This window comes from Desmodus rotundus, chromosome 3 (assembly GCF_022682495.2).
Source record: "Desmodus rotundus isolate HL8 chromosome 3, HLdesRot8A.1, whole genome shotgun sequence".
In the NCBI taxonomy this organism is placed as follows: Eukaryota; Metazoa; Chordata; class Mammalia; order Chiroptera; family Phyllostomidae; genus Desmodus; species Desmodus rotundus.
This window is the reverse complement of record NC_071389.1, coordinates 21,193,103-21,216,942: the sequence shown is the minus strand read 5'-3', so window position 1 is coordinate 21,216,942 and position 23,840 is coordinate 21,193,103. Positions and strand designations below refer to the sequence as shown.

At 50.7% G+C, this 23,840-nt stretch overlaps 1 protein-coding gene across 1 annotated transcript in view; it reads left to right on the top strand.

Moving 5' to 3' along the window:
- Window positions 1–23,840, top strand: part of CSMD2 (CUB and Sushi multiple domains 2) — a 548,714-nt gene that overhangs the window by 246,997 nt on the left and 277,877 nt on the right. Inside the window, exon 6 of the mRNA XM_053921210.1 lies at window positions 14,398–14,510. Within this exon, the coding sequence (XP_053777185.1) occupies window positions 14,398–14,510 (113 nt within the window). The remainder of the gene's footprint in view (window positions 1–14,397; window positions 14,511–23,840) is intronic.

The window sequence follows — 23,840 nt, the reverse complement described above, 5'->3', positions numbered from 1 at the left end:
TGCTTAATTTATGTCAGCCTCTGTTCTAAGCGTGTCACCTATATCAATTGGTTTAGTCCTCCTAAGAGCCCTGTGTATGGGGGTGGGGTTGATATTTTCCCTCCCATTGTAAAGACAAAGGTCTCTAAGCACAGAGATCTTACAGAAACAAAGGTTTTTGCGAAACTTCCATTCTCTTTTCTATTCTGTTATAGTCTCCTCTACTTTATTTTGTTATTTAAAATAACAACCCACAGACTGATCTCCTGGATTAATTTGAGAAACGCTGTCTAGACAAGCTGGGAGGGAGCTCCCCTCCCTTTACTTGGCGATACAATGAAATGAACATGAGAACATGGCCTTTGGAGCCAGACAGACAAGAGTTCAAATTCTAGCTTCACCACTTACTAGCTAGGTAACTTTGGGCAAGTCTGCCTGATTACAGCCTTATCTGTAAGGAGTAGTGAAGTGATAATAAAAGTGAGGATTAACTCATTGAGGTTATGGGAATAAAAGCCCCTGTCTCTCCTCCTCCCGCTGCAGTGTAGACTGGGTTAGGGAGGGACTTGCGCTGAGGAATAGAGACTGGAGGAAGACAAATTGTATCTTTTCAGTAGAGAAGCCCAGGATCAAAATGAACAGCAGTAACTGGCCATGTTAATACCACATCCCCCCTTGTTAGGATGTCATTAACAAGAGCATCTCGCCTCTGTGGTATTCTTCCCCAAATCCATAACCCCTGGTCTAATGAGAAAATATTAGACAAACCCAAGTTAAGGGACATTCTAGAAAATACTTGACCAGTACTCTTTAAAAGTGCCGAGGTCTTGAGAAAACAAGGAGAGCCTGAGGTACGGACACAGTTGGAGGAGACGAAGTAGATGTGATAACTGAATGGACTGGGTCCTGAAACACAAGGGGCGGGGCAGTTCGTGGAAAACCTGGGGAAATCCGCATGAAGTCTTCCATGGAGCTGATAGCGCTGTACCAACGTTGATACCTTAGTTTGGATACATGCACCTGGGTTACATAAGATGCTAATATTAGGGGAAGCTGGGTGAGAATTCTTCAGGAAATTTCTATCCTGTCTTTGCAACTCTATTCTCATCTCAAAATTAAAGTTTTTTTAAAAAAATCTCTCCAGCTGGCAGTACTGTGCCCGCAGGGTGGAGACAGCCTGCTCTTGCCCCGTCTCCTTCAGGACGCACAGGGCGGATTTCACCCTCAACTGCAGTAACATACGATCTGGGCGTCTTTTCTGCCACAGCGCTTCTCAAACGTGGAGGCAGGCTGGCACCACCTGAGAAGCTTGTGAAAGTCCCAGTGCTCAGGCCGCAGCAACCGTAAGAGCAAAAGTACCTGGCACAGGCGTGTAATGAATGCTTCGAGGCTTCCTCCCTCCCCTCCGGCTCCTCCTGTGGGGTGGGGATCAATGGCCGCAAGTGCCCTCTGAGCCCGGGGTCTTGGTTAGGGAGAGTCATGACGCCACAAAGTTGTCCACACCCTGAGCCCCGGAGTCTGTGGTATGTTACCTGCCAAGGCAGAAGGAACTTTGCAGCTGTGATTATGCCAAGTGAGATTTTGAGATGGGAAGATTAGCCTGGATCATCCAGGGGGGCCCGGTGTAATCTCGTGGGTCCTGGAAGAGGAAGCAGGGGCATCAGAGTTAGACATGGAGACACGATGACCGATGCAGAGGGGCAGAGTCTGGGAGAGATTTGAAGGTGTTGCAGTGCTGGCTGTGAAGATGAAAAGACCGCAAGCCAACAAGTGAGACGGCCCCTGGAAGCTGGGGAAGGCCAGCAAATGGCTTCTCCCCTGCCCCCTCCAGAGGAAGTACGGCCCTGCCAACCCATTGATCTTGGCCTAGTGATACCCATTTTGGACTTCTGACCCCCGGAATTGTAGGATAAGAAGTCTATGTTGTATCAAGCCACTAAATATGTAGTAATTTGTTCAAGGGGCCACAGGAAGCGAACACAGTATCTTTCTCATCCAACTGGTCTGTAACTTACCCCGTGCTGTTCTGAATCCCTGCTTGTGTTAATAAAGCTGAAAAATTTACACCACTGCTTGCTGAATGAGTTGAGGGGGCAGGAAGTACAGTCGATTCAATTTTACACACTCTTCTTCACTCACTCATTGATTCACTATGTCACTAATTCACTCTTATTTACCAATTAATTCATTTATATATTCTTTCTGTTCATTCATTTACTCATTCACCACTCGTTCACACACACACACACACACACACACACACACACACCCTCAATAATACCTGCGAGTTCCTGGAGCAGTGTGGCTGATTTTCTGATGACTGATTTTCTGATTTTCTGGTGATAAGTGGCATTGAAGGGATGGCTGTGTCCTAGAAAAGAAGGTGGTACTAGAGAGAGGTGTCTGAAATTTCCTGGAAGCCAAACTGGTGGGGGAGACAGGGCCATAAAGAGCCAGACTTAGGCTCTGTGGCACTGACCTCGCGCCAAGCACTGCGCTCCATCCAGTGTGACCGTGATATTGTAATTAAAATGATGATAATGCTTTAGTTTAGCATCTTTAGAAGCCTAGAGAGAGGTCAACTTGCCTAAGGTCACACAGTAGTGAGTGGCAGAGACAGGCCTCAAATTTAGGTTGGTTTGACTCCTAAGGCCACGTATTCAGCCTCTACTGGTAGTCTAGGAGCTCCCTTGGCTGGGAACAGGAAAAGGAGGAAGCTGGAAAGGAACAAGACCACGCATTGCAGGAAGAAGGCAGGCAGAAGGAGAATATGAAGTCCAAATCTCAACACTTTAGGGATTCAGGGAGATGTCTCATCTAGGTTGATCCTCATTCCAGATGGATCTGGTCAGGTCGTCCCCAGTTCAGAGGATGCCCCGAGCCCAGCAGGTAGACCCACCAGCGTGGTCCACAGAACCACACCAGCCTCTGCAGGGACACGTGGAGCCTGAGTCCACTCCTAAGGACAGACACTGACTGAAGCTGTCCGAGGTATCAGCACCCGGCCCAATGGACCAGGGGACAGCTGGAGAGGAAATGGTACAGATGATCAGGCACAAGAATGGGATCAGCATGGTGGGGACCAGGTAGGCCTGCTGACCTCTGGCAGGATGCGGCTGAAGGGGAAAAGATGAGATCTAGAACGAGACCAACAGCGGAGAGATGACCCCACAGTGAGCTGTGGGTACCTCTCACGGGCCTTGTCAGAGCCCCTCCCTTACACCTCAGAGTAGGCAGAGTGGCCTCCAATCGTTCAGTCCATCCCCCTGCCTCCTTCAGCCACAGTGGACATCTTTTCTTTGTCTGCTTAGCACCTCTCCCTTCCTTTGAGCATATTCCTGCTTTTGAAAACTGTCCCCAAACATGTGGTTCTGGTAGAGGCCCATACCTTTGGCCCCCAAAGTGGGCACATCTCCCAGCCAGACTGATCAGAGGCCTCTTGTGACCTTTTTCTAACTGGAACCAAGGGAAGAAATCCTTCTGTCTCAGCAGATGAAGGTGAGGGGGTGAATCAGACAGCCCCTAGGGGTGGGCGTGGCTCCAGCCTCCAGCAGCAACCCTGTGCAGTGAAGAGAAGGGAGCCAACAAGACAGAGTACAGCAGAGATAGGTACTGAGGGAGGGGTCTCGTGGCATCTGAGTCCCTGGTTCTAGTCATCCCTGGAGTTCTAGTCATCCCAGCCACAGCCTTGCTCCTCCTACAGTCTGGCTGCAGCCACCAATAATTTCTTCTTAATTCCAGGCTGATTTGATCTGGATTTCTGCCACTGGAAACCAAACAGATAAGACACTAGCCCAGATGTGATGGAAGTGAGTGATAGGAGAGGGCAGGAGCTCTCCTCACCCCTACTTTCCACTTCTCTCCTTCCCGTCTCCTTCCTCTCCCCCTCCTTGTTTTTGCTCCACCATACCGATGGCTGGACCTGGTCTATTGTAGTTCATCATGTAGTTTATTATAGATAGTGGATGTGCAACGCTGGCACATACTGGGCCCTGAATAATAATAGCAAATGCTTTTTGAGAGTTTGCCGTGTGCCGGGCCCTGTACTGAGAGCTCTTATATACGTTTTCTCACTTAAACCTCCTAGTAGCTCTATGTCTAGGGTGCCGTTGTTATCCTTATTAAATAGATGGGGATGCTGAGGCCCAGCGCAGGTCAGTTATTTGCCCAAAGTGAGGCAGCTGTTAAGTTCAGAGCTGACACTTGAACCCAGGCAGGCTCCTTCCAGGGCCCACGTGCTCAGTCTCTAGAATACTTTCTATTCAGGAAATGTGAGCCCCTTTACCTATGAATTTCCCTGAGATGTGACTTGGCCAAGAATTGTGGCCGCTGTGTTTTGAAGCCTTAGCATGAACTTAGGAGCATTGGTGCATCATCTTTAATTGTCACAATCACACTCTGAGACACACACTGGGAACAGGGAGCTCAGAGAGGTGAGGCAGCGTCCCCAAGGTTACAGAGCAATGGATCAGAATCCAGCTCCACCTGACTCTGGGTCACCTTGCTCACTGACCTTAGCATCTCCGAGATGTTTTAGCCCCTCCATTCTCCAGCTGACGGGAAGCTTCACTTTCTCAGCCAGGGATTCAGAGCTGCCAGACTCCCCCACAGGGCTGGCTAGCTGCTTCCTGGAGGGAGAGAGGAAGCATCGATGATGCTCGAATTCCTAATGGCAGTCAAGCAGTCGGTAAAGACTGGCGTGGGAGGCCCCTCGATAAGACATCAGCAAACATTCCCTCTGGAGGAGAAGTATTATCCAAACGTGACCCTGGGAGGCTGGCCTCTGCGAGGCATGCGTCGCCACCCTCCCTGGAAGTGAGCAGGCCCCTTCTCCGAGTCATGTTGACAGCGTCAGGCAGAAGACAGGCAAGGCCAAGTAAGCAGGAGCCGGTGGAGGCCAGGCTGGGGCCACATCAGGGAGACAGCACAGGTGGCTGCCAAGGATACTGGCTACCCCGAGTGCCACAGAGTGCCCTGTCCTTTCCCCCATGCTATTCTGTCACTAGAGGAGACACAACTGTCCTTACTTCCCCAGGGAAGCCTCGGCTGCTCTCGGGTCTGCTTAATCCCAGCAAGTGCTGGAGAGTAGGGCTCAAGGCATTGATAGTACGCTGTCCCCTTTCTTCTCAGACCTAAGCAAGGAAGGAAAGTACTTCCCATTTGTGAGGCACCGACCGTGTCCCAGGCAGAGTTCCGAACATACCATATACACAAGCGCAGCTGTGCTGCGCAGATGAGGAGACTGAGACTCAGAAAGCTGCGGCACATGCCCACGTTTACGCAGCTGGAAAGCAGTGGAGCCCATATTCAAATACAGGACTTCCTGACTCCAGAGGCCCAGCCCTTCACCCTTGACATTCTTAAACCCATTGCCTTAAAACAAGAGAAGGAACGAACCAGACAGGTGACATCTCTATGTAGACAGAGACCTGAGCCAGGAAAGGGAGAGGGTCATGTGGAGTGGAAGTGCCCTGGTCACCAGACACCTAAGGCCTGCACTCTGTTCCTGGGCCCAGCCTAATGGAGGCAAGGAGGCTTCAGCGTCTTGGAGCATGGGGACCACCAGGTCTCCAGGCCGGATCTCAGGCCTAACCCATAGTAACGAAGATTTGGGCCCAGCAGCTAGTCAGGCCCGAGGCTGCTCTTAGATTCAGTCCCAGTGGGGCTAGAGGAGGGTGATTGTACAAGGCGCAGGACATCGTAAAAGGATGAAGTGGGGCAGGGAGGGGGCGGGGCAGGCAGCAAGACAAAGTAATGCCGGGACACCCTTTTCGCAAATCTCCTCTAGGCCTGTGGAGCCTTTTCCTCATAAAGTGAGTGTACAGTCCCATTGACTGATTGGCCCAGCCTCATGGGGGTCACATGCCCCCCCAACTCCAGTCAGACATCCATGTCCTAAGGGTTTCCGGAGCAGTGGGTTGAGACAGAGGGAGACTGATGTTCTAAGACTTCTAGCACTCAGAAAACAGTGGAAGTGCCCGATTTATCCCGCAGACAGAAGGGGAGAGCATCGGGCATCCCCTGAAAGGTTGATGGAGATCCACCTCAAGCCTACTCACCCAGAATGTGGCACCTGGCACCAGACCTAACACATTCTGCTCACTTTGGCACCATGGACAGAGCCTCTCACAGAGTCCCGAAGTGCCTCTCACCCTGCGGGGACAGCAGCTGAGCTGGGGAATGGAAGGCACTAACACCCCAAGTCACTCCCCAGGCCTTCTCAATGTGATATCCCTAGGACATCGAGATGACACCCTCATCCCACCTGACAGCAAACAGAGCCAGGTGCCCTGTCCCTCAGCACACCCCAGCTCAGACACATGCCTCCAGGGTGCAGTGCGTGGAGAGGGAACAGCATTCACCTTGGAGCTAGCAATTAGCTGCGCAGGGAAAAGCCCTGATAATTTGTTGAGTTTATTGAGTTGCTGCTGGGGAAGGAACATTTGCTCATGTTGTACCAAATTCCACTGCTGCTGTATAAGGGATATGTCATCATGAGAAGAGTCCCTCCCTAAAGGTACCAGCAGCTGCCACGTGAATGGGAAGCACCACAAAGGCTGAGGGACCAAGGGGGTGGGGCAGTGTGTCTTCATGGGAAACCCAGAGGAAACCCAGCGTGGCCTTCAAGGCCCTGCCTCCTGTCTTCAGGCTCACTTACTCATCTGCCTCCTCCCCTGCTTTTCCCACCAGCAAGATCTCATCCACTTGTTCATTCATTCAACTGTTCCTCCTTCTGGTGAGCAGTACTTACTGAGCCCTTTCTTTGTATCAGGCACCCTGCAAAGTTCTAAGGAAGTACTGAGCAAGAAATAAATAGCTCCTACCTTTAGGGAGCTCACACTTTGGTGGGTGAGGCCAACCCCAGAGCAATGCTTGGTGAGCCGAGCACTATCGTAGAGAAAGGGCAGGGAGTCCAGAGGTACACAGAAGAAGCCAACTTGGAGCCAAAGGCTATAAGATCACACCTGAAGGATGAGCAGGGAGTAGCTAGAAAAAAGGATGGGTGTGGATCAAAACAGACAGGGAAGATTTGGCAAGGAGGTGAGTTCTTGATCTTCGGAGACATTCAAAACAGATCTTGACTGACCATTTGTCAGAATGCTCCAGTTGGGGTTCATACATAGCTGGGCATTAGACCTAGAAGACCTCTGAAGGCCTTCTCAAACAAAGTTTTAAAGTTAGCTGGTTTCTTCTCTCCTGATGGCAAATTAGAACAGGTACCCCACTATTGAAAGCAAGAGAATGCTATTGATTGATTCATTCATTCATTCAAAAGCGTGTGTATGCTTTACCATCGCCACCAAAGCAGCTCCCTGGAGTAGCTGGCACTCCCATGGCCTCGACGGATCTCCCTAACCGATGCCTGTGGTACTCTAAGCCCAGCTGCCTGCAGGCTGCTCCCACCCCACCCCCATGCCCGTGCACTCCCTGCTCCCACCAGCTGAGTCTTGCTCTTTCTGAGAATCAGATGGGTTTGTTGCCAGCTCTCTTGGTGCCAGTCATACTTGTTATTGTAATTATGTGATTTAAATTAAAACATCACATAAACTGATGAAATATGAGTGTGAAAGGAAATATAGTTGCATCTATGGAAATTAAATTGAATGCTTTGAAATGGCTCCATGAAGGGGAAGCTCTGAAAAGAATTTCCTCCTAAATATTAGGTGTGAGTGAGTGAGCCAGCTGCACCCACTCAGTGACATCGGGACAGGGACCAGGTCTGTCTTGTTCACCGCCACGTCCCCCGTGCCTAGTACAATGTCTGTGGTGTCGTAGGTGCTCAATAAGTATTTGTCTGGACGAGCTGTAGCAAAATTGGAAAGGGTAAACAATGCATTGTGGGTGTAGTTTGCGTAAGATCCACAATGCAGAGAACGAACCCATGGTGGAAGGAGACGCCTTGCTCCTGCATTAAATGGATTGGCAAATGCATGTACATTTAAATATTTTATAATGAAATGATCGAGCTATGGATGCATATTTGTATTATTCCTGACTTACAAAAAAATTTATTTTACCAACCAACTACAACTACATCACCAGAAAGGCTTCTGTGGTAAGTGTCAGTAAAATCTTTCTGTAAAGGGCAAGATAAATTTTTTTGGCTTTGTAGGTTATAGTTCCTGTCACAACTCCTCAGCTCTGCCATGGCAGCATGAAAGCAGGCAATGGGTAAACAAATGAGCGTGCTCGCAACCCAGTGGAACTTCACTTGCGAACAGCCAGCACGCTGTAGCTGGCCAGCCCCTGTCCTGTGGAAGTGGTTTGTTTGTTCTGTGTGCCAGGCACTGTGCAGTGTTGCTGGACACCCCGAGAGAAAGAAGGTCCTGTCCCTGCTCTTAGGGAGCTCGCCTTCCAGACAAGACAGTGGTCAAGTCCAAAGGTGGTTACGACTTGGTGTGCCCAGTACAATGGCAGGGGAATGTCTGTGCCACACAGGGGACACCATGGAGGGAGCTGATCCTCCGGGGGATGTGGGCGAGGGAAGGAAGAGGTGGAGAAAAAGAGACTTTGGCTAGGTTTACGGGATCAGGTGGGGCAACAGGAAAGTGCACTCCAGGTGGGGTAGTAGCATAGGCAAAGGCTTGGAGAGTGAAAGTAGCGGGAGTCAGAGTGGGTGTCATTGCAGAGGGAAGGCATTAAAAAGTTTGGACTTGATCCTGGAGCCCGAGGGCCTTCACTGCTGGGTTCCCAGCAAGGCAGGAACTTGATCGAATCTCCCACAGTATGGAGGCGGGATTGGAGGTGCAGAGCAGATCAGGAGGCCATTGCTGTAGTCCAGGTGAGAAATGAGGAGATGTGATGAGGGAGAAAGGAATTGGCCACAGGTGGCAAGTGGGGGAAGGGCAGGGAGGAGTTCAGGATGATGCCTGGGCTGGGTGACTGGGAGGAAGGTGAGGATCAGGGGCCAGGGAGCACCAGGAGCAGAAATGACTGGCAGGGGGCATGGAGCTTTGGTTTGTTCAGAGCAGAGCAAACAACCCCAAACACACAGAATAAGCAGGTAGCCAGGAGTTGAATCTTCATAGGCTGCTCAGGTCTCTGGAGCTGTCTGTACCAGTGAGGTGGGCAGGCACTTGCTGAACGAGAGCCTCGGGAGGCCAAAGGCCTCTTTCCAAAGACAAAGCCAGAGACTGGGAGACTCCAGCAGCCCATACTCCAAGAAGACTTGCTTTCATCTGAGGCATTCACCCACTTCCTGAAAAATATATATCATCATGGGTTTGTTTTAAGGAAAAGACTTGACTTTGACATAAGGAATTTGGCTAAATGAAAACAGATACAGAAGTCATTTGTGATTAACTCAGAGCTGAATTAAATAAAGCTCACTTCAGGGATGAGAGGTAGCGTGGGTGGCAGGGAGCAGAAGTTGGCCTCCAGCCAGGGCCTTGGGGCCCTTTGGCCATGTCCAGGGCATTTCCAGAAGGTTTCCCTGTTGCCTCATGGTGTCCTTTCCACCCCCCAGGGAGGAGCTCAGTGGGTAGGTGGAAAGGAAAGAGGGCATGGGAGTGGGGATAGGGTGGTGAATACCTCCTGTATTTCATATTCTCCCGCCAGCCTTGGGGATGGAGGGCTGGTCTGTGTTTGGCCCTGGGGTGCGGAGGTGCTTCAACTCTGAACCAAACATTAACCATAACTCTGAACCATATCTCTCGTAAGTTAGACAAGAGATAAAGACCACAGGAGGAGATCTGGGAGCACAGAGACCAGATGCTATTGACCGAGCGTGGAAGCTACAGAGAGAAGGGGACATCAAGCTGAATCCTCCTATAGGTTACAGGCCTAGCAGGGACTCCCCATATCTAGGGGACCACAGCGGGAGCGGCCCCCACCGGCAAACCCAGTGCCTGGTACATAACAGGTGCTTCGTGAGTAAACACACGAATGAACGTTCTCCTGAGGATGTCAGCTCTCAGGAACACTGCAATTTAAACCAAGATTCCCTGACATTCCTCTCCCTCAGCTCACAATTAGGCAGCAGTGCTTTGCAGAGTCAGTGTGGTCTTCTTTTTAAGGAGGCTCTCAGCACCCTGACATCCTGACTCTAGGTCACTTCTTAAGAGGAAGTGCCTTCCACAGTCTGCTCTGCCGTTACCAAGAGAAGAGCTTGGAGCTTTCTGCAGAGGCACGGAAGGCCACTTTTCCCATAATCAGCTACACGCATTAAAGGGAGTGATTTTTTTTTAATCCTCCCCAAGCCAGATTCCATTAATGAAGCCCCATTTAACAGAAGTCAATTTACCAAAAAGAAAAAAAATTGAGTGTAATTGCTTAAATACATTTTATGTGGTACTGCAATAGCAATTTCCTGGGTGAACTTGGAATTCCCCAGGCCCCCCGTAGTGAAATTAATGTGGACAGAAAGGTTTGAAGGGGAGACTCTCTCTTTGTGTTTCTCTCCTTTAATTATGATTCTAAGAGGGAGCAAAATTAAAGAGGATCCTGCGGGGAGAAGGAGGGGCACACCAGGAACAGAACGGAAGTCAGCCTAAACTTCATGCCTGCATGTGTGTGCCAGTATAATGCAGTGGCTGAGTACATAGGCTCTGAGCGCAATGGCCTGGGTTTGAATCCCACCTCTGCCAATTAATAACTGTGTGAACTTGAGCAAGTTACCTGACCTCTCTGTGCAGCCAGCTGGTACAGTGGAGAAGGGCATAAAAAGCAAGTGCAAAAGCAGAAAAGCACAAAAAAAGCAGTGTGTGCTCCGACTCGCGTGACTGGAGAATCGGGTGTGTGTGGTGTGCGTGCACGCGCCCGTGCGTGCCTGGTTACAATCTTGACCGTTACTCCCATCCTGCTCTTGGGACCCCATCACCCTCCCTGCATTCCAGTTTGCACCCAGGGTGCGCAGACGGGTGGGAGTCAGACCAGGAAGGCTGCACTGAGAAGGTGGCATTTGATCAAAGGCTCGGAGAAAGTGAGGGGGTGCGACAGGTGGGGGTCTGGGAGAAGAGCCAGGTAGCAGGGAGGCAGGGGGAATGTAAAGTGCAAAGGCCCTGAGGCAGGAGCAGGCCCCGCCAGCTTTGAACAGCAAGGAGACCACGTGGCCAGGCATAAAGAATAAAAAGATGAGAAGAGGGAAGGCACACTTTTTTTTTTAAGGTCTGTTGGCCATAGTAAGGTCTTTTACTCTGAGGGCTGGAGCCTCAGAGTGAAAGATTTGTTTGTTTTTACCTAGATCTGTTAAGATACAATGTGCATAAAGTAAACCTGCCCATAGTTCTCAGAGCTTTGTCCAATCTGTACATTGCATGTCACTACCGTCTCCTTTGAGACAGAGAACATTTCCGTTACCCCAGAAGGTTCCCCCATACTCTTCTTTCCCAGGCAGCTCCCACCTGTAACTCTCACCCCCAGCTCTGGCCACCACAATCTGCTCTCTCCCTCTGTCAGTTAGCCTTTCAGTCCTTTCTAGAGTTTGATACAAATGGAGTCGTGCAGAATGTACTCTTATCACCCAGCATAATGCTCTTGAGAGTCATCTGTGTCGCTTCATGTGCTGGGACTTTTTATTGGAGGGCTTTGAGTAAGGCAGGACACCCTCCCCACTCCAACAAGGAAGCTCCAAGTTTTTCCACAGACGAGAAAAAAAACTGTTAAATGTGCAGCATTTATGTCCAAGGCAGCAGGAGCAGAGCAGAGCAAAGATGCACAAGCAACTCAGAACCCTGCAAGGTTAAGCCTTAGGAGTTAACCGGATTCCTGGCAGCAGGTAAAAGTGTGGGAGAAGGCGGAGCAGGGAGATGACCCTCGGGGCTCTGCCAGGCTGTACAATGGGGGCTTCAAGCAGATCCAAGAGCAGGAAAGCCTCTCTGACTTCTGGTTACAATCTTGACCGTCCTGCTCTTCGGATGGACCCCAGCACCCTCCCTGCATTCCAGTTTGCAAAAAAACAGCTTTTGGTTTTGAATTATTCAGGTAATTTCTCCCTCTTTTTACTTCCCTTATGTAAATAGCCTCTAAGTTTTGTCATTGAGATAGAATTGAATTTGGCCTGGGGGGAAAAAAACACAACCCACAATACTGTTTGTGGCTCCTTAGAAAACGTAAATGACTCAGCCTGTAATAAACTATTTTAAATGGAATCTGGTGAAATACAGTAATTGGTTTCTATAATAGCTCTTACCATAACAATATGGGTTATATTCCTGGAGTTCAGTGTGTGTCAGCATTTTCATTACAGTAAAAATTCAGTGGTGCAGGGTAGGGAGCTCATCCGGTAGCATTTTTGTTTAGTTCGTACTGATGGAGACCTGCCATGCTGGATCTCTTCCGTTTGCTCCTCCAGCTCCTCTTCCCTCCCTCCTCTACCCTGTTCCACGCCTAGGAAGACTTACCTGTGGGCCTGCTTCAGTGTGCTCCCTTGCCCTGTGGCTGTCAATCGGGCAAGATCAACAGAAGCATTAGCAGGAGATTGGAGGAGGGGAGGAAGGAGAGTGAGTTCCAAGTATTCATTCCCTGCTCTCTCCAGGTGTGATTTGCACAAACTGGCTGTACTCCGGAGGGAAGATCTGCCGTATATGCAGCTGTTTCCTCCAGAGATAACCATTTCCTCTGCGGAAAAGTGGTTCCCCCTTTGTAAAGAATCCATTGAGCTCCTGGAATAATTCTCCTGTGACCTTGCCAGTTGTTTTGTGCTGGAACCCTGACACACCTGCCTTGTACCCCAGCGTTCTGTTAGGTGCTTGGTGCAATGATGAGGAAGACAAGGGCAGCTGCCACTTACCAAGAGACCTCTCTTTGCCAGGGACTGTGCTAGGGTCTTTCTGTGTATTATCTCCTTTAATCCGTGCAGCCTTCAAGGGAGGTGTCATAATGGTCCTCCTTTTATAGATAATGTCACAGAGCGCTTAAGTAATTTCTGTAAGATCACACAGCTGATCCCACCAGAGCCCGAGCATCTCTACCATGAGGCTCCACTGCCCTCTTTGGGGAGTTTTCTGAGGGAGGCACACACCCAGGATAAATGCATTATGATTGGAATAAAACTCTGGGGCGTCACAGAGGAGGGGTGAGGGAAATTATATTGACCGAGCAAATACATGTCAGGTACTGGGCTAGGTTCTTTATCCCATAAGGCCTCTCATTTAGTCCCACAAACTCTTCAGGGGCTGGGGTTACTATTCTCATTCTCAGAAAGGTTAAGTAACTGGTCTTAGGTCAAACTGGTAGTTAGTGGTGAACCTGGATCTGAACCAAAAATCAGTGTGGCTGCAGAACCAAGGAGAGGAGGAAAGGCTTTCCTGGGGCGGTGATATCTGAGGGCTTCCCAGAGTCACCTCGGTGATGTGGGTGGTGCAGGGGTGAGGGTGACAGAAGGGTGTATTCCAGGCAGACAAGGCAAAGACATAGAAAAGGAAACATGTGGAATGCTCAGAAGACGTAAGCAGAGTGTCCAGGGAGTGGGAGCAGACAGGACTGATGGTGCCCAAGGGGAAGACGCATTGGCAGGTTTGTGCCCGATTCATAGGCGGGAAGAAACAGAGGGAAGACACCGAGCTCCTGGCCCACTGGGGGCTGTGGGGTAGAGGAGGGAAGATGGAGGGGACTTCTGAGGAGCAGGGGAATCGGCAGATTGTGGTGGAGAGGGCTGGCGCTGAGCAGAGGGCCAGGTGGAAAGTTTGGGAGGCCAGTCTTGTATAGACACTGGGGAGCCACCGAAGGTTCTTGTGCTCTGTCTGAGTGACTCTAGGAGGAAAGATCTGACTGACCTGGAAGTTGGCCCAGGACAGCAGTTGGTCAAGAGGAGGGTGCAGTGACCAGTGACAGTGGGAGATACCCTGGCGCACCCCACTCTCACGGAGCTGGACTGGCTGGAACTCAGGAGGCTAACCTGAGGGAGGAGGGGCGAGCCACTGGGGACAGGGAGAGGAGCCAGAGGAGGCCCAGGGCCCAGCGAGTGGTGCCAGAATGGGCTCTCACACGTGAGGTGCCACACTGCCCATGTATTTGCCCATGCCCTTTCTCCTCACTCCCTGGAAGTCCTGGGAGCCTTGCTAGGGTAGCTGACCCTCTGCCTGGGACTGGGGCACTGAACCTCTGCTGGAGAGCTGGACGTTGGTCCTCTACATGGGGGTTGGACCTTGCACTGGGGGGTCTGGGCCTCTCCTGGGGGTGGGTATGTGGACATCTGCCAGGGAGGGGCCTATGCTCAGAGGTCTAGACCTCTCTTCTGGGGGGGCTAGACCTCTGCTCCAGACCTGAAGGTCCTGCCCCACCCCCAAAACATCTCAGGGAAACCCAGTGGTGGGAAGGGTCCCTGGAGGAGCACCCCAAGCCACTCAGGCCCCCGGCTGCTGGAGGGTTCCAGCTAGACAGTCCATCGGGCAGAGGCCCTGGCTTGCATGGGAAGTGGGGAGTCTCCTGTCCCAGCCATCTGTGGTTCCTGACCCTGCCCCCTTCCTGTCCCCACAGGTTCACTGGAGCCAGCCTCCCAGCCCCTGTCATCAGCAGCAAGAACTGGCTTCGGCTGCACTTCACCTCGGACGGCAACCACCGGCAGCGCGGCTTCAGTGCCCAGTACCAAGGTAGGCAGGCCCAGGGCTGCCGTGCTTCCTCGGTGGACGGCTGAGGTGACTCCTTTGGGGAGCTCATCCTGCCCCAAACTTGGTCTCCTGTGGCTTCAGGGCACACTCGCCTCTGAGGTCCTGCTCGTAGTCGCAGACCCAGAGACCTGCCTCTCCGCATCTCTGCATCTGCCATCACGGTCTGGGGCCCCAGGGAGTAAATTGTGTAGGCCAGGCTACCCCTCTGCAGGCCAGGCTGATCATAACCGTTAATACCGAGCGGGGCATTTGATAGGCATCATCACACTGGATCCTCGTCATCAACCTGTGAAGCAAATGCCATCGTCATGCCCATTTTACAGACAAGGAAACGGAGGCAAAGAGAAATGAATCCAGTTTCCCAGGGCCATCTGAACTCCTGCCTTTTGTGTGATTTTTTTTTTGCATTTTATCTTTTTAACTTATATTTATTAATTATGCTATTACAGTTGTCCCACTTTTCCCCCATTGCCCTCCTCCACCCAGCACCCTCCACTCCCTCAGGCACTCCCCCCATCATTGTTCATGTCCATGGTTCATGCGTATAAATTCTTTGGCTACTCCATTTCCTACACCATACTTCACATCCCCATGGCTATTCTGTAACTACCTATTTGTACTTCTTAATTCCCTCACCTCTTCATCCATTCCCCCACACCCCTCTCATCTGGCAACCATCAAAACACTCTCTGTATCCATGATTCTGTCTCTGTTCTTCTTGTTTGCTTAGTTTGTTTTTTAATCTAGAGTTCACCCTCTTGACCACCAGAGATTAGCCCATCCTGTATAAAGCAGAACAGCCACATGTCAGCTCTCTCATTTGCACTACAAACAGCAGGCAAAGTAATGTAAGGAGCAAGGAGCACTAGGGCGGAGAGGCTGCAGTCTCTGCCTGGTGGCAAGAGATCAGACCAGGAATGGCAGGGGGCACGTGCAGGTTAGCAGATTTCCGCCCCAGGCATGAAGAATTTCCTAGCCCCTAGAGCCGCTTCTAGAGAGGAGTGGGTGAACCCCAAAGCTGGGAGCTCCCCAGGACCCCAGGAGATGCAAACTCCAAGGGATGGTTGGGATAGACTACGACATTCCTTTTCAACCTTGTGTTTATTCAAAGTACACAAACTTTACAGAGATAAACACTAGTGGTTTGCTTTATAACTTGCTCATTAAGCCTTTAACTGTTACCAATTACAAATTAATGTTGGTTCTAATTGATTTGATGATGAACTTGGATTGCGCACCTATTAAGTCTCAGGCCCTCTATGAGGCACTGGGGAGTGAAATGAGGAGTGGGCTTACCTTGTACTGAGTGAGTGAGTGATGGAGGGAGGGACTGAGTGAGCGAGGGAGTAAGGGAGGGAAATCAGTGCTCATAAAATGATGGCACCCGGCAGGCCTGCTGGAAGAGTGAAAGTGAGCTATGGTCAGTCCCCCGCCGAAGGTGTACTGAGGAGGGAGCCACTGATTCCAAGTGGAGATCGTGGCAGCTTGTCCCCCCAGCCCCACCCCAGCGGCTCAGAGGCTGGGCCACAAGAGCGCAGCACACAGCCCGCCCCAGAGGTGGGCCCTGGCAGAGCACAGTGGAGCCGCCCCCACGAGGCCCCTGGGCCAGGCGTTCTGGCTGGAAACTGGGATGAAAGCAGCACTGGCAGCAGACACATTACCTTGAAAATCTGAACCTTTTACGAGCAGCCTCATTTCCTCAGCCTGGGGTAGCAGGATACCTTTGAAACATTTGAAAAATAAACAGGTGACCCACCTGTTCTGAGGAGCTTCACAAAGCCTCACTCAGAAAGCCTTCCTGGAGACATTTCCGCACTGCCGACATTTCCGCACTGCCGAGGCTGGGCCTTTGTGGGGGTGAGCGCCTGTCTGGGCCCTTCTGTGTGTTTTCCAAAATAGGAAAGCGCTGAAGGTTGTCGTTTCATCTGATTAAATAGGCGCCGGGTGTTTCTCGTATTTCGTGGGCTGAGGGCCCATTTGTCTTGGTCATAGGTTAAGGCTTGATGCCAGACAATGGGCAGAGAGAACCCGGACCAGGAAGGCTCTAGGGGGTCACGAGCACACGTGCATTGCACACCTACTGTGCGCCAGACCCTAGATTATGCACTCTATGCCCATCGCCTCTTGTGAGCTTCCCCCAGGCACACTGGCAAATGGGCTGGTTCCCATTTCCCACTGGGGAAGCTGAGACTCAGTGCGACTGTATAACCAGCCCGACACACACAGGCCACCCGGCCCATGAGTGGCGAAGCTGCCTTCGCAGGCCTGTGTGAGTTTTCTGCAACATCACGGCACCTTCTCTTCCGGTGCTTTGGGTGTCTTACCTTTCCTATTTGACTGGGAGCTTTTAAACTTTGTTTTGTTAATCTCACCCCACTGTAAAAAACTACATTTTCCATCACAACCCAGTACACACATATATCTGTAGAACTAAAAGGAAAATGTCACCAAGTGGTATTTACCCTGACTTAACGTGATGCACCCTGAAAATTTCTTTTCCAGTTTTTAATGTTAGTTGCAACCTCTGAAAGAATTTCACAAGTCTGTAGCGGGGAACAGCGCACGATCTGGAAAACTGTATCACTTATGAGCCCCGCAGAAGTAGGCCCTGTCTCACCCTCTCTCTGTCCCCCTCAGTGCAGCCCAGAACAGGCTTCGCACGTTTGAGCGTGTTGGTGTTTACGAAGGGCTTTCTTCCCAGGTTTCCCGCACTTGGCAGGTATCGCTTCATTCAGTCCTGACAGCAACTGTGTGAAGGAGGTGCTCCCATCGGCCCCCTTTGATAGGTGAGGGAGAAGAGTTGCAGAGAGGGTACGGGGCTGGCTCAAGGTCTCGTCGATAGTGTGTTGGAGCGGTGATTTGAACCCCAGCCGGCACTGTTCATCTGGACCTAGCATGCTGGTGTGCCGGAGCAGTGATTTGAACCCCAGCCGGCACTGTTCATCTGGACCTAGCATGCTGGTGTGCCGAGGCAGTAGTAAATGATTCTTCCCTGGGACCTTCTCTTCCTGGGGTTTCCCGCACTGAGTGTACGTACATAGTGAAAGGGTGTCCGCTAATCACTTACTAACTCAGTCACCAAGCAGGGTCTCTCGGCCTCAGCACTATCGACACTGTGGCCTGGATAATTCCGTTGTGGGGCACTGTCACGCATTGTAGGGTGTCCAGCAGCATCCCTGGCCTCTGCCCACTAGAAGCTAGGTGCCAGTGGCACTGCAGACATTGCCAACTGTCTCCTGTGTGCAAGCTCACCCCTGACTGAGAACCACTGCTCTAAAGGATGAACGCTTTGGAACTCCTAAAGACCAATCGACTGTTTTCCTGCCCGCAAATTCAGTCCAAAAGAGTGGCAAAGATAGGTTTCGGTCAGGGGTGTAGCAGGAGACAGAAGGCATACTGCATGGCTTAAGCTGAAGGTTTAGTGAAGGGCCCAATTACAGACGTAAGGGTGGGTTCAAGGAATCCATGGGGTGGGGAGCCTTCAGCCTTTACTGTGCTGGGGGAAGGGTCAGGGGAGGAAGTAGTGAGGGCTGGAGCCATTGAAAAGGGGCCACTTGGCAGAACTCAGGAGCCTGGCCCCTGCCAACCCACGGTGCAGGAGGGAGCCCCTGGAATCAGTAACCAGATCCCCCCCTCCCTCCCTCCCTCATGTCTGCTGTGCCTCCCACCTGCCAATCCACCAGGAAGCCAGGAACAGAGCAGACTCCCGCTCTGGCCTGCTCTGTGCCCTGGGGGACTAACCTGCCATACCCAACAAGAGAGCTCCCTGGTCCTCCGGCAGTCCGCAGAGGTCAGCCTCTGGGAAGACAGAGCAGGACAGAGGAGTCCGAAGCATGAACTTGGGGGATCACCGGCACAGGGTCAGTTTCACCTGAGCTCAGGTTAATGGCATTAGAGTCCCAGTGATTCATGGCACTTCTGAGCTACTAATTACCAACTCCTAATTGTGTGGATGCGTATGTTATCCCAGAGAAACAAAAAATAAATTAAATTCATAAGTAAGCTGCAATGAAGCCCACTCCATTCTTGTCTCAGCCAATCAGAATTTAGGGTTGTTCGTGGCTGGGCACAATTTTGACTAATACCAGGGCATCAGAGGCTCTGAGTTCTAGTGTGGCTCTGCCTCCCGCTGGCTGTTGGAAGGTGCGCAGTTGTGTGTAATTTAACAAGCATTTTCTGGGTGACACCACCGCGTGACAGCACAGGGAGGTGAACACAGCCAGACCAATATCTGTTCTTAAGGAGAACAGGTTAAGTAAAGAGAGGAACAGACGCAGATCTATGCCTTCTGTACAGGATGATAAAAGCTATAATTGAGGCCCCATAAAGGGCTAGGACTAGAGAGAAAGGAGCAATTAGTTTTGCTGGAGGCACTTAAGAGAAACCACCAAAAAAAAAAAAAATCCCACAAAAAAGTGGCACTGACTTCAACATGGGTCTCACAAAAATGCCAGACAGACAATAGAAAGAAACATTCCAGGTACGGGAAGGCAAGAAAGCATGAAATTGTTTAGTCTGAAGAACCACAAATATTTATGTGTCTCTAAAGCAGAGATTGGCAAACTGCAGCCTTCAGGCCAGATCTGGCCCCCTGCCTGTCTATGTGGTCCTCCAGCTAAGAGTAGGTTTTACCTTTTTAAGCCGTTGAAGAAATAACCTCAAAAGAAAAAGATTTCGTGACACATGAAAATTGTATGAGATTCAAATTTTCAGTGACCATAAATAAGAGTTTATTGGAACACAGCTTCGCTCCCTGATTTATGAATTGTCTATGGCTGCTTTAGAGCTACCTGGGCCGAGCTGAGCAGTTTGCAGCTGAGATGGATGGTCGCAGCCTAAGATATTTCCTCCCAGGCCTCCTACAGGAAACATTTACTGAGCCAGAACAGTCTGCAGGCTAGAGCAGAGGTAAGCAGTGAGGGGCAGCCAGGCCAGAGGCCGGAAAGTCAGGTGGGGTCGTGCTGTCCAGCGCTGTGGGAAAGTTGGGCTTCCCCCCATGGGTGATGAGAGGTGATCAGAACTTTTTAACAGCAAGGGAGATGGGATCCCATTTTCATTTTACAAAGCTCTCTGATTGCTGTAGAAGGAAAATAGGGGGTCCAGTGAGGAGCCTTTGAGAATTAGAAGATGACAAGGACAGGGTAGGGTGCCCAACCCTCGGCCAGGGCGCATGTGGCCCAGGGTGGCTGTGAGTGTGGCCCAACAAAAAATCGCAAATTTACTTAAATCATTATGAGATTTTTTTGTGTGATTAAGTGTCGCAATGTATTTAATGTGTCACCCAAGACAACTCTTCTTCCTCGGGTGTGACCCAGAGACGCCGAAAGGTTGGAGCCCCCTGGTTTAGGCCGAAGCAGTGGAGATGGAGGAGACAGAGCAGAGGAGGTCTTCCGTGGTCCACCCCACTGGACTCACGACTAGTTAGATTTGGGAGTGAGAGGGGGTGAGGGAGGGAGATGGAGGAGTCAGGGATGAATCTTAGGTTTCTGGGTTGAGTAAGTGAGTAAAAAATGGTTATATTAACCAGGATGGTCTCAGGCAGAGGTAGATGAGGGATGAGTTTTGCTTGGCACACATTGATTCTTGAGCAGTATTGGGATATCAGGGGTTGGGGGACTGTCTAGTAGGCAGTTGGCTATTCTGCCGGTCTGTAGCTCAGAGAAGAAGGATTAGAGATGTGCGAGATTCAAAGCAAAGTAGAGGCTGGGGCCACCAAACCCCTCTTAGACAGGAGTCCTCTCCAGGTATATAGCATGAGAGGAGGGGGCAAAAGAGTGGGTTTGCAAAGTGGGTTCCTGGGAGGCCAAGGGGTTCTCCCGGCAGCTGTTTTGGTAGTGGCCGAGTGGGTGGGACTCCAGGCTTCCACCCCAGCTTCACCCAGAGCAGTTCCCCTTTGACCTGCTTTGTGGAGCAGGCATTTGCCTGAGAGTATTACAGTGATAGGTTCCCGTACCTAACCGCGGGAACCCCAGGACCTGGCGTTCCCTAAGGTTCCTTCCAGTGCTGGAAACAGGAAGTGTGCAATCAATCCTTCTGCCTCCAGGGTTATTTCCAGGCCTTCTCAGTGTTAATTGCTTCCTTGTTTTGGGTTTTTTTTTTTTTTTCCCCAAGACTTCAAGGAATCAGAGTGAGAAGAATCTTTCTTAAATGCTCCCGGAGGTGAATGATCACACTAGTGAGAGACTTCCTGGTGGGGGGAGCAGCACCCCCCGCCGTCACCCTCCTCCCCTGAGAGGGAATGATGTTAACCGCACAGGGCTATTGGAAATTAAAAGAGATCCCGAGGAAATATCTGGGACACGACAGATGCGCAGGAAATGGGACCTGGAAGCCTCACGCCCCACCCATCCCCTTGACGCTCGGTTGCATGGGGAAACCAGGTGCGATGAGAGCACGCTGGCGGCCGGGCTCCTCCTTGCAGGTGTTTCCTTTGCCTGCCACTCTGCCCTGTTGACCATCATCTAGCGCCCATCCTCCTCTTCCCCCAAATCCTAGCTCGGACTCGCTGTCCCTCTCCTGCCCCTCTTATCAATTCAGTGCTGGTGACCAGGAGACGGAAGGTAACCTACAGGGAAAGTCACTGGCTCCTCGGCTTTCTGGAAGTCCTGTAAACTCGGTGTCTGCAGAGTGAAACAGTTCAATCTCACTCGCATGAACTTTTTCGTTCTGCAGACAACAGTTTGCATTAGCTGAGATGCTGGAGGCTGTTTATAGTAACAAGCTGAAGCTTCTGTTTTTTACTTGAATACAGTTGTGTTCTTGCTTGTGACTGATTTGCAGTCTCCTACCAGGGCAGGAAGTGCCTCAGGCATCCCGTGGTCCAAGCTTTGACTCTTTTGTCCTCTTCCGTTGGCCTGCTGAGCTGCCAAACTCTTGCCAGCCTCATTTCCAGGTTCTGGGTCTCCAGGGTCCTTTGCACAAATTGCAGAGTTGTTGCTACCTGGCTCAGGAGCCCACAAAGCCAGGCTTCTGAATTCAATTAAGAGTGAGCCTGAGCTGCAAAGTGAGCTTGAACCGAAAACATGGCACTTCTCACTTCATCCGTGAGTAGGACCTGTTCCTTTTGCAGGAAATGAATTCAAAGCACATATCCTTCTAAACAGTGACCGTTCGTCCACTTGGTCATCAGACTAGTATCGGAAGCCTTCTCTGTACCTGGCTCTGCATCAGCCATAGGATACACACATAGGAGCTCACAGGACAAGTTGGTAGGAGAACAAGACATGACGTTGCAGTGCGTTAAGGGGTTCAGTAGTCTGAGTGCAGTCTTGAGAGGGCATTGACTTCTCCCTGAGATGTAGAGACAGCCACAGAGAGCAGATCATCTTTGAGTGGGGCCTTAACCCACAAGAAGTAGCCCAGAGAAGAGGAGTGAGGACGTTTCAGGGAGAGAGAACAGCATTGCCAAGGCAACCAGAACCCGTGGCCATAGTGATTCCCGGAAACATCTTTCTTCCAGTCCTTTTCTCCAGCTGACTTCCCAGAAGTCGTTTTCGAAGACCACTGCACAGTCCCTGAATAATGGCAAAGCACGTTCTAGACATTAGAACATTCTACCTCCATGCTGCCTCCCATCTACCATGCTAGGGTCCTTCTCTTCTTTAGGAACTCCAGGAGCTATCAGTTTTGCTGTGGTTAACCACGAAGGCGCACCAGCAGCATCCAACAGGACACTTCTTACAGCCTAAGCTGGCTTGATGATTCCTTTTCCCTCCCTTTTCAAAAAAATTACCCAGCACTGTGCATAACCAGCTGCCGAGGAACTTTGCATAATTTTCTTAACTATCAATAGTCTTTCGACACCTGCATTCTTAGCAATGGTCATTGCCAGAACGTGGAGTGGTCTCTGAATGGTTTCCACATCAATGTTTTGCTCTTCATTAGCTGGAGCAATGACTTCAGCCCCGGAGTGCACCAGAGCAAAGCACCCAGACGAAGCCTTGTTCACCAGCAGTTTTTATAGCGTTCTGTTTGTCTTTGACTCTTTCTTTTCATTGTCTTCCACGTCATTTGTCCCAGCAATCTTCAGCGCAACGACTGTGTGATGTTCATTTAGTCGTTTTTTGTCACCATCAGCAGTAGTAACATTCTGACTGTTCGGTGGTTTCCTGAATGTGTTTCTCAACTTGAATCTTGTCACCTTTTCCTTGCGAGAACGTGACATCGTCCCAGGTCACAATAACCTCTCCAACTTTTTCCGAGTCATGAAGTGAAACATGTTAAAGATTTAGAGCCCAGGCCTCATTTCCAAGCCCCGTGCACCATCAGTAGCACCGGCTTTGGTGGTTCTTTCTGTGATGCCCGCACCTGGAGGTTGGACTGCTGTAACTGGAAAACCAGCTTTCATCCTACTCAAAATGAAGCCGCCGAGAGCATCTTCTGCAACTACAACCAAAGACTTTCAGTGGCCTTGGGCAATTTCAAGAGTGGGTACAGTGGACTGGACACTGTATCATAAGTATCCTAGAATTCCCATTTCTGAACTTTTGATGGATTATTCAGCTTGGGGGACATGCCATCTTAGTTGAATTCTGTGTCTTCCATTCCTAATTCACCGTTCAGTGTTTTTCTGCCCTATGCTGTGAGGACACTCTTCAGACCTTTGTGATTCCATCAGCAATGATGTGGCTGATTTCTCTGTCTCCATTTGCAGAAATTGCGGCAAAGTGAGCAATCTCTTCAGGGCTATCATGGGTTTAGGCTGCTTCCCGCAGTCATAGTTACAGCATCAACAGACAACATCACACTTTCCTGATTTCCCCCGGATGAACACCTGTGGTAAACTTAAAGGAGGCCTTCCATGGCCATCGAACATTCCAGTGCACAGCAGTGGTGGGGCCCCCGCAGCCTCTTCGTTTATGTGTTGCCAACACCCTGATCAAATCTGGTGCAGCGGTTTTATATTTATCCTTTAAGGCAACGGACACCTCATCTTCTGTTGGTGTGAGGCTTCCCGGCTCTGTCCTATAATCAGCGTCCTCTCCACTGCTCTTCCCCACAGTAAGGGCTTCGGCATCTGCTAGAAAGTCCGTACCTGGAGGCCTTAGGTCTCGGGCATCTGCTCCAAATGTTACATCTATGGCATAATCTGAGTGAGATGAGGAGCCGGTGTGCTAGACACTGGCTTTGTCAAGCAAAGGGCTGTGAGTCACGAAAGCATCTCTCCAGGCTGGTGGCCAGGCGGCGAGGCAGGCCCTCTGGGACAAGGTGCGAGGGACAGAGTGCAGGATGCACATACAACAAGTTTTCAAAGGGGAGATCAGATCTCCATTTTTAAAAGATCATGCTCTGCAACATTTTAAAAGATGGGCC